This window comes from Echeneis naucrates, chromosome 5 (assembly GCF_900963305.1).
Source record: "Echeneis naucrates chromosome 5, fEcheNa1.1, whole genome shotgun sequence".
Taxonomy (NCBI): Eukaryota; Metazoa; Chordata; class Actinopteri; order Carangiformes; family Echeneidae; genus Echeneis; species Echeneis naucrates.
The window spans coordinates 23,988,920-24,000,050 of NC_042515.1; the positions used below are offsets into that span (position 1 = coordinate 23,988,920).

At 43.4% G+C, this 11,131-nt stretch overlaps 1 protein-coding gene across 2 annotated transcripts; it reads right to left on the reverse strand.

The window, feature by feature from the left end:
- Positions 1-125: 125 nt before the first annotated feature.
- On the reverse strand, positions 126-9,065 carry zbtb40 (zinc finger and BTB domain containing 40). 2 transcript variants are annotated; one of them, XM_029501347.1, is made up of 12 exons: positions 8,982-9,065; positions 8,224-8,421; positions 6,872-7,317; positions 6,600-6,790; positions 5,017-5,230; positions 4,531-4,905; positions 3,749-3,955; positions 2,968-3,132; positions 2,563-2,777; positions 2,263-2,419; positions 1,150-1,370; positions 126-737 (listed from the first exon to the last, which is right to left on the reverse strand). In XM_029501347.1, the coding sequence occupies exons 2-12, from the start codon at positions 8,373-8,375 to the stop codon at positions 492-494; spliced, it is 2,589 nt and encodes an 862-aa protein (XP_029357207.1). In that variant the 5' UTR covers positions 8,376-8,421; positions 8,982-9,065; the 3' UTR covers positions 126-491. The 2 variants fall into 2 exon arrangements, with proteins under 2 accessions (XP_029357207.1, XP_029357206.1); XM_029501346.1 differs by having other exon boundaries at positions 2,248-2,419.
- Positions 9,066-11,131: the final 2,066 nt, after the last annotated feature.

Consider the following 11,131-nt stretch of genomic DNA (forward strand, 5'->3'; position numbering starts at 1 on the left):
GTTATTGTGTGACATCTATAAGACAATGAAATAGACAGGTCTGAAAACCTCAACGCGTTTCATGAGCTCCGTCTGAAATTCTGTTCATGTTGTGTCATTTGGTGTTAATGTAACCTGTGTGTCCGTTTTTCAACCATCAGGAACACGTACACGTTTATTCATTCCTACATACAACTGCAGTCATTTAAACAGCAAACAGGACAAAAACAACTCTTAGACTTTTTCAGAATGATGGCTTTTGCTCAGTAGTGGTTCAAAGCTCAACAAAAGGCAAGTTCGATTGAGAGAACTCATGGGCAGACTTTCCCGGTTTTTGGGAAGGTTGTTGTCCGGGGAATGTAGAGACAGAAATCTGAACTTGAACATCTATTTAAAACTGCTTTGGTGGGTGAGTCAAAAACATGCAGCACTTCTTCAGTTCGGTCTGTGCTGTTGTGTTAATGATCAGAGGATACAATAAAATCTTAACCAGCAGATCCAGGGGTCAGAGTTCATGATTGAGACTGCGGGCCCGGTGGTTTGTCCTCACAGATGAAGGTGACAGAGTTGTTCAGTAGCTCGTACATGTTGACTTCCACCACATCCGAAGATGGTCCGCCTTCTCTTTCACCCTCTCCTTCACCCTCTCCTTCACCCGAGAGAGCCACAAAAACCTGCTGGGCAGCCGCCAGCTGAACCTGCTCCACAGAGCTGACTGAATCTGCCTTTTCATTGCCTTTCAGATCCACTGAAATCACCTGACAGGACAGAAATGCCACATTTTAAAAGTAAACACTTCGCCATTTGTAACTACATTACTGGTTGGAGGGGTGGCCAGTGTTCATTTAGAGCAGGGTTAACAGATTATTCATTACCAGATACAGTGGGAAATGATATAAAATGAGAAAAAAATCCAGGAAATTAAATTGTAGGATTTTTAAAGGATTTATTTGTAAATTATGGTGGAAAATAAGTATTTGGTCAGTAACAAAAGTTCAACTCAATACCCTAACATAACCTTTGTTGGCAATGACAGAGGTCAAACGTTTCCTGTAAGTCTTTACCAGACTTCCAAGAATTCAAAAACCTCTGTTAAACATTAATTCTACCATTTTTCTTTTTATTCCACAACTGAACTCCCCATCAAAGCATAGCAGCAGGACTCCATACCGTGTGGGAAGTAGAGGCCTGCTCCTCCTGTGTGTCCATATGGCAGGAGAGCAGGTGCTCCTGCAGCTCCAGCTGGCTGGTGCAGACCTGGGAGCAGAGCGAGCAGCTGGCTGGCGCACTGCTCTCACAGATGTGCTGGTTGCTGACGTGCTCCTGCAGCTCCTCTTCTACAGCCAGCACAGCTGGGCAGAACGGACACTGAAGCGCCAAAGCTGCTGAGCCTGGAGGACACACAGGATCAGAGCGAACAACAAATCACGCACATCATCCCACTCACTGAAATACACCACCCTACTCTACAGCAACCCTTTAGCAACTTCAAAATAAAACGATAACCACCTGTGAATAAAATAGGAACTAAATGTGTGCGCTGATCAAAAGTGAAATAAAGAGAAAAATTCCATAAGAATGATACCACATCACCCAGAGTTGGACTTTTGACCTTGGCTCTTGCAGTGATTTGGTTTGAAAAGTTGTGGTTTTGCAACCAAGGGGAATTTATTCACCTCACCAGGGGAAGGTAACAGCTCTCACTGGTGACACTCCTATTTTCGAACCATGTTTTCTTTACCAGGGGCGGCACAGCGGTATTGCGGTTAAATCTGTTGCCTCACAGGAAGAAGGTTGATGGTTCAATTCCAGGCCTGGAGCCTTTCTGTGTGGAGCTTACATGTTCTCCCTGTGCCTGCATAGCTTTCCTCTAGTTGCTCCAGTTTCCTTCCACAGTAAAATGAATGCTTGTAAATAGAATAGAGAGTTTTTGGGTTGCCACAGCAAATCAGCTCTTTGGCTGTATCGGTGTCCTCCCTGCCACAACCCTCCCCATTTATCTGCGCCTACTACTTGTTGCTGGGGTTGCTTCAGATTTGATATTGTATGATGTATTGTATGATGAAGCTACAGTTGTTCCAGTTGATATTCTGGATTCATGTTTCTCTCACTGCGGAGTGTTCTGAAACTCTAGCCTTTAATCCGAACAGACAGCTTTTTCAATTCAGTTGCTGGCAGTGTCAGATTCTTGAAGTAAAAAGACTTTTCCTATTCCCTAAAAAGCTGATGGAGGGCCACATGTTGGCTGATAATATGAGAATGTATTACCTCTGGTGTCCTCACCCTGGTGCTCGGAGGCTTGATGTTTGGCCAAACTGGTGGTGCTGGGGAAGAACTTGAAACAAACATCACACTGGACAAGTGTCTTGAGCTGCCGAGTGTGGTTCGCAAATACATCAGGGTGGTTGGTCCTGTTATGGTACCACAAGCCTGACAGTTGCTATGGCAACAGAGAGAAGACTTTAAGTTTGAATATTAAGTACCTTTAATACTCCACTGGAGCACAGTCATGATCTCATGAAGTACTAGACCAAAAAGAGCCCAAATCAGAAGACGACCTCAGAGTGGCAAAGCTGGTCCTACCTGGTATGACTTGTTGCAGAGGTCACAGCTGAAGGGCTTGGCGCCAGTGTGTGTGCCTTTGTGTTTTTCCAGGAGGGTGGCACTAGTGAAGACTTTGTTGCAGGTGGGGCACTTGTGGAACTCCTTTGGGTGGAAGTCCTGGATGTGCTGCCGGTGCTCCTCCAATGAAGAGAAGCTGAGGCAGCACTTCTGGCAGTCATGGGGCTCTGACAGGTCTGACAGAGAGCAGGAGACATCATTTCTACTCGTTAACACAGCATTGTGCTCGTCAGATGGATGCTTTCACTGAATCTTTACTGACTCTACACAATGCGACAGTTAGGACTGAAATGATAAATTGTTCACCACTCCTCCGATTGATGTGGATAGGCAACATGTGAGTGAGCGTGACTGATGCGCTCTTACTGTGGAAGGTGTGCAGGTGGACGGTGAGGCCACTGGCCTGGCTGTAGCCTTTGCCACACTCCCGACACACATATGGACGATCGCCAGTGTGTGTGCGCACATGACGGGTCAGTTCAATGGATTGAGCAAAGATGGCCTTGCAGTACTGACACACATACATCTTCCCTACACACAAAAAAATGAGTGAGCAAAACTGTATACATTGAATACACATTTTTAGAAAGCAGGCTAGGCCTGTAAGACAGATTCTCAAAACACCAAATGCAGCAACTCTGACTCTGAGGTCACTGGGTGTTTTGGGTCTCAGATCATCAGACACCAGGTTCACTCAGCTGGCATGATTGGTCTGGGGTTTGTGTCCAAGTAGAGCTAAACCATGGATCTCCTCTCTTCATCCACAGCCAACTCAAATGGTCTTTGAGTGATGCTCTTCTTTTCTGCTGAAAAGCCCCTTCAATCTGATTGTCCCATGGAACAGTGAGCTCTAACAACTGCTCCATGGATCAGCCTTCAGCTGCCAGTCACAGGCTGAGGTGTGGCCCTGTGGTCCGTCCTCGCCTTCTCTCCCACCATGACAATGACACTATTGTGCCCTGTTGTGAGCCGATGTTTACTCTGTTGGAGCCCAGTGATGCTCCTGTCTTCAGCATATGCTCACTCTGCCTCCTTTCCCTATCGACTCCAAAGGCTTTCATGCAGCAGCTCAAAATATGCTCCAATCAGACATTACAGCATAAACATTGATCTTTTCTCTGTGTTTGCGTGTTTGTGTGTGTCTCACCCTCGGAGTGCTTTTTCTTGGTATGGTATGCAAGTGCAGCAGCCACACTGAAGCTCATATTGCAGTGTTTGCAGTGGTAGGGTTTCTCTCCTGTGTGTAGTCGCATATGATTCTTCAGGGAAGAATTGGCACCAAACTTGGCACCACATTCCTCACAAACAAATGGCTTTTCTTCAAAGTGCTCTGTCCGTTTGTGATAAATCATTCCTGAAAAATTACAACAGGGAGCAGAGTTCATAGTCCCCTGTTCACATAAATATCAACATGATGCAAAATAAGCAAACACATGCCCTGAAAGGATAAGTGGATGGGTGGACAAGTTAAGTATCTATAATTACCACATGCACCACATCTGAGTAAGTAAGCATTAATGCTATAAGTTATTTCTTTAAGCTGCACATAAAAACAAATGAAAACTCATTATTTGCTTAAAACGCTGAACACTAAGTAGGACACACACTCAAAAATAGACAAGCTGTGATCCCTGTCCAGAGCACCGGGACATGAGGATGTGTACACCTGGATATTAATATGACTAAATATTACTGGTAAAATGGTAACCAGGCAACCACCGATGTTGAGACATAAATGAAGCAGCTGATGGTCCACTGCCTGGACATACACTCCATCAACACTTTCTAGCCAACATGCAGCTAGCTACACAAATCTTTGATGCTGTCTGCGTAGATCCATCACACACATAAATAACCCCCTGCATTTGGTGTCAGTGTAAAAGCTGAGCTGTTTATGGTCCAGCATTACAGCCCAAACCTGATTCTTACCTGATGGGTGAGCGAAGGTCCGTCCACAGAGATCACACTCTACCTTCTTCTTCATACGTGCTGTATTGCGGTGAGCTTCGGCCCTGTGACGCTGGAGGGCCCGCAGGTTGGCCAGCTTCTTCGGGCACTGTGGGCACTGCTGCTCACACTCTTGGGACATGGAACAGCGCTTCACATGAGCCAGCAAACGGCACTTGTAGGCAAAACCCTTCTTACACCAGCGGCAGGAAAAGGGCTTGGAGGGGGAGGAAGAGGAGGACAGAGCAGGGGAGGAGGAGTCTTTTATATCATTCTCTTCTTCAGTCTCCCCTTTATTGTTTTCTTCCTCTCCCTCCTCCACCTCCTGTTCATCAATGTTGGTGTCTTTCTGCTGATCTAAGTCAACAAAAAAAAAAGAGAAATAAGACAAAATGAAAAGATATGAAACAGCATTTAAACATGGTTTTCACAGTGAGATTTGCAGTGTCACAGCACGTACTCTCCAACCTTGGATTTGGTCTTTGTGTTGCTCCTGTGTGGTCCTCTCCACCTCATCCAGCAGAGAGAGCAACGATGGGGGGAAGGAGGATGCAGCTTTGTCCTGGACGTGCCGGAGCAGCGTGAGGAGCACTCCCTCACCGAGTTGCCCCTTCATCACTCTGCTCATTAGTTTCTCCAACCCTGAGCTGGAATCTGCCTCTTCAAAGCACTGACACACAACCTGACAGAAGGAGAGACGCGTCTTTAACTCAACAGCAGAGAACCAATCAAGATCCACCCTTATTCCTATCTTACATGTATAATAAGAATATGTTGTGGTGTTTGTTGTAAGTCTCCCGGTTCTCTAATCAGCTCTGTACCTCTAATTTAATTTAAATGTTACTAATTCCATCAATTCAATCAATTCTTGGTCATTTGCTCTCTTTGTCTATCACCTTTTGGCCAAAAGACTCACAGTCACAAGCTGATGTTAATTATTATGCTGACGATTCTTCATTTTCTTCTAACCTAGCCAACAGATCGGCTTTGAAACCCCTTATGTTAGCTGTGGGAGTAGAGCAGGCCAATCTCTGATCATGTCCTGAAGGAAGATGCTGAACCTCAAAACTGCCCCTCATAGGTATGCGGAAGAAAGATCCAGTGTGAACAGGGGGTGGGAGGTGGGGGTGTGGCTTGTTGCATAAAAGGTTTAAAGTAATCTCAAAGACAAATTCAGTTTCATGTTACTGCCACTATTCTTTCATATTAATCTCCGTCCATTACTGTTCCACTGAAATAAATTTCTAATAATAATAATAATAATAATAATTTGTCCCTCCTTAAACTGGAGAATCGGCTATTCTAATAGCCCTGATTTGTTGTGTGTGACACTGCCTTCAGTGGATAAACTGAAGGACTAAGTTAGTTCAAATCTGGAGCAGTCTGACTCTTTCGACTGGAGCCTTGCTGATTAACTTCTGTGTGTTTATTCATCAATTGTCATCCTCCATCTTTCATAGTGATGTGTAGAGTCAGATCTATATATCGGACGTTCCTATTGGTTCTAAGGGGTGACGTGACAGCCAATCAGTGTGTTTCATCCAGGGGCCGAGCTGCCAAAGTCTCTGGGATCATGTCTGTATTTCTCTGATCTTAGAGTGAAGAGAAGTTGGTCTTAGTTTATTGTGTTGACAGAATAGAGACAGAGCTACATGGACAATCAGATATTTAGAGCATTAGAGGCTTTGGAGCTGATTTTTCTGAATTTATACTCCAAAGCATGAGCAGAACTCCTGATCAGATAAAGATAGAAACTTCAAATCAGCTCTAGAACAGCACAAACACATGCGAGGAGCTCTCTGTTTTTCTGTGTTTTACTTTCATTTAAGAAGATTAAAAAGTTGCTAAATAAAAGGACAAAGTCTATATCATTTTCTTGTTTTAGAAGCAACTATCACTTATTACAGTGAACAGAAGTCTTTAATAAATGACTATAATCACTTGAGGCTGTTCTTATGTGGAGCACATGGTGACAATTCTCAAAAAGGGTTGGAAAAAACATGTTGCAGATATTCTAGGTTTTAGTGGGCAATCTGGGTGATGAGTGCTACCTTTCTCTCACGTTCATCCAGGCTGCTTTCTGCTGCCTGGGTCAGCAGCTCTAGGATACATGACACTTTGGCGAGGAGCTCCACAAGCTGAGAGAACTGTGCCTGAAGACCAGAGGGAGACTCACAGGACACCTTTTCTGCTGCTGTCTTTTTATCTTGTCTTTGCTCTGAGGAGTTGGTTTCTTCTGGTTCTGTGTTGGCACAGATATGTAAACTTGGAGTCCATTGTTGTGATGTTTTTTGGAGGATTGTTATTCACTTTTGACACTGACCTGAGGACTCGTCAGGCTCCACACAGGCTCTTTTAGATGGTGGTTCATCTATGTTGTTGTCACCTTCCTTATAGTTTTCCTCTCTCAGCTTTGGCTCTAGCTCTGTGCTCTCTGAAGAAGGGTCATCCCTGTCGGACGAAGTTGGACCTTCAGGATTCACATTCTGAGCCTTGTGGGTTGTGATGAGGTTTGAAGTCTGTGTGGAAAGGACTGGAACAGAGGCTGGGGCTCGGGGCTGCTGCTTCACAAGGCTGGCCAGGACGTTTTTAAAGCCAATGGCCACATCGAACATCTGCAAGTTGTCTGCAGCAGCAATGATGCGGCTGACATTGTGTTTGCCCATGGGTAGCTTACCGGTGTACACCATGTCCAGCAGACAGTCGAACTCCTGTGAGGACACAACAGCTGTATCGATGGAGATGGTGTCGGAGCCATCGAGGAGAGACCTGACACAGATGGGAAGTGCTCTCAATGGATCATCATTATATCATTATGTCACAGTTAGTCTTCAACATCTTTATCAATATTTATTTCTTTTCACAATTTTGCAAACAATTTGAAGATGAAACAAGAGCTCATCATAAGTCTTTCTTTAATAAAAACTTCCAACATATTTCCATCAACATTAGTACAGAAAAACAAGGGTTGGTCAGCCATTGGCTCTGCCTGCAGTGGGCCAGAGTTTAACGTTCTCTAATGCTGCTTACAACAATATTCTGCTGTATGCAGCTTAGAAGAAGCTGTTGCAGTGGGGTTTTTTGTTGTTTTTTTTTTTTTTTTTTTTCATAATTTGATCTATCTTAAGAAATATTCAAATATGTTGAGATATTATGTTCTTAATTTGTATGAATCAAAAACTGTAATAATTCAAATAAAAACAAAAAAAGATTTGAGGTATTTACTTCATTATTTAAGTTTGGAGCTGTTATGGTAAAAGGAAACATACTGGCAGCTCTGTGATAATGTGAATAATATAGCTTTAGACTAAAAGACTACAACTGGAAACAACATGGAAATCCTGTAAATTAAGCACAAATGGTCTAACCAACAAGACAGTCGTAATAACTGCACTGTATATTAAATATATAAAAAGTCAGAGGACATAATTCTGTGTAATTTGTTGATTATAACTGTCTGATTGTAATGTGAAGATCACTAATATCATTTTAACTGGTCCAACACATTTAAAGTTTGTTTTGAGGATGGTGAAACTAAAAAGGACAGAATAACAAGTTTGTTAGCTCATGACGGTAAATAAGACAATAAGATGTTTTAGCAGTCTAAAACATCTTAGTGTCTGCTGAGTTCAAAGCGATCAGATATGTTACTCCAATAAATCAGGTTCACACTACCTGAAGAGCATGCTCGAGGCAGCCAGTACCAGTTTGTGTGCCCGGTGTGGGCTGTCCCCCACCAGGATAGTGCAGTCACAGAAGTGGCCCTCCTTCCTCAGTGCCCACAGCTGCTGCATCAGCTGGCTGCTGTAGTTGGGCAGCTCGATCATGATGTCTGATGGTCAGAAGGCAGAGGGAGGATACTCTTTTCGCTCCCTTCATGGAAAGGGTTAGAGTTAAGGTTACTTTAAGACATGATTCAGAAACTGGCAATTTAATAATGTAAAATAGTATGATGTGGTTGAACTGAGGGAGGGACACAGAGAGTATTTGTTAGGTAGATCAGCACTGCAAACTGTGTATCTTCTACAGCAGTAATGGAGCAGGAAGTCAAGTGCTTAACGTTTGAACAAGTCATGTGTAGCAAAGGTGTTTTTGATGTGTGTCTGTAAGTCATTTCATATGTTATGAAATTTTCAGATACTGTTATGTAAGCTACTGTCAGTGCTCCCCGGTTCACTACCAGTCGCATGTTTGCTCCTGTGGAGATGTACACTGGAGTTCAGGAGGTCTTTAGTCTCCCATTTAAGATTAAACACAAGCTACCCAGATCTAACTAGATATACATCTCGAGCTTTAGCTACAAATGCTAGTGTCGTATAGAGAGGATAAGTAATATGAAGACAGCGTAGCTCATCGGGACAGAGGAACCGTTTAACCCCGAATAAAACCCTCAGTCGTCCAGCATGCAGCTTCCAGTCAATGGGTGTCTTTACCTTGAGTTATTCAAACGATCCGTCTCTTTATTTAAACTCCGTTGCTGAACAATTCAGGACTGCGCAATAAAGCTTGGCCGTTTTGAAAATGGCGACGTGTGGTACAGCGATTAAATAGGCCGTTTCCGGTGAATGGACATTCCGCTGTAATCTTACGGTATGTTCTTCAACCTGTCCTTATATTTGGTGTTTATATGATTCAGTGCAGTTAAACTGTCACGGAAGTTAATACTGGATACACTGGGGAACTTAATAATTTTAATAAAGAAATGACGGATGGCCAGTAGCTAACCGAGTTAGCAACGAAACTGCTAACTAAGCTAACTTAGCAGCTTCCGCTACTTTTATGGTCCATAAGAGTTCGAAAGCTCTCTCTCGCTCTATATATATACATATATATACATATATATACACTCACCGGCCACTTTATTAGGTACACCTGTCCAACTGCTCGTTAACACTTAATTTCTAATCAGCCAATCACATGGCTGCAACTCAGTGCATTTAGGCATGTAGACATGGTCAAGACAATCTCCTGCAGTTCAAACCGAGCATCAGTATGGGGAAGAAGGGTGATTTGAGTGACTTTGAACGTGGCATGGTTGTTGGTGCCAGAAGGGCAGTATTTCAGAAACTGTTGATCTACTGGGATTTTCATGCACAACCATCTCTAGGGTTTACAGAGAATGGTCCGAAAAAGAAAAAATATCCAGTGAGCGGCAGTTCTGTGGGCGGAAATGCCTTGTTGATGTCAGAGGTCAGAGGAGAATGGCCAGACTGGTTCGAGCTGATAGAAAGGCAACAGTGACTCAAATAACCACCCGTTACAACCAAGGTAGGCAGAAGAGCATCTCTGAACGCACAGTACGTCGAACTTTGAGGCAGATGGGCTACAGCAGCAGAAGACCACACCGGGTGCCACTCCTTTCAGCTAAGAACAGGAAACTGAGGCTACAATTTGCACAAGCTCATCGAAATTGGACAATAGAAGATTGGAAAACCGTTGCCTGGTCTGATGAGTCTCGATTTCTGCTGCGACCTTTGGATGGTAGGGTCAGAATTTGGCGTCAACAACATGAAAGCATGGATCCATCCTGCCTTGTATCAACGGTTCAGGCTGGTGGTGGTGGTGTAATGGTGTGGGGAATATTTTCTTGGCACTCTTTGGGCCCCTTGGTACCAATTGAGCATCGTTGCAACGCCACAGCCTACCTGAGTATTGTTGCTGACCATGTCCATCCCTTTATGACCACAATGTACCCAACTTCTGATGGCTACTTTCAGCAGGATAATGCGCCATGTCATAAAGCTGGAATCATCTCAGACTGGTTTCTTGAACATGACAATGAGTTCACTGTACTCAAATGGCCTCCACAGTCACCAGATCTCAATCCAATACAGCATCTTTGGGATGTGGTGGAACGGGAGATTCGCATCATGGATGTGCAGCCGACAAATCTGCGGCAACTGTGTGATGCCATCATGTCAATATGGACCAAACTCTCCAAACTCTTCCAGCACCTTGTTGAATCTATGCCACGGAGAATTGAGGCAGTTCTGAAGGCAAAAGGGGGTCCAACCCGTTACTAGCATGGTGTACCTAATAAAGTGGCGTGTGTGTGTGTGTGTGCGCGTGTGTGTGTGTATACATACACACACATACGTGTGTGTGTGAACTGAATATATGAAATAAACTATTAAATAAACCTTTTTTAATATGCAGTGATTCCATTAACTTCTTATAGAAATATAAATATTTCTGATGAGTAATGATGACTACCGCTACAAAATGTTGAAATGGTTCTATTGATTTCAAATAAATTATGACAAGAGTGATTTGAAAATAACTTTATTGTTCATAAGAAATTACTGTGAAAAGAACAGGACATTGCTAGCATTCTGTTTCTCACTTCCAAGTCATAAGGTTTGCACTGCTGAATCTTCTGCAGGAGTCAGCCTGCATACATACCGTGTAGCTATGTATCTCTAAATGCCACATGGAGTATTATGGATATAGATTTACTATAGAGGTAATAAATGTTCTAACATTGAAGCAGTTATATTCGTAATATCTAACAATTACTCGTGCATTCTCTTGACAAACCTGAAAAACTGCAGTGAGAACAAAAGCTTCCACATTATGGAAAGAA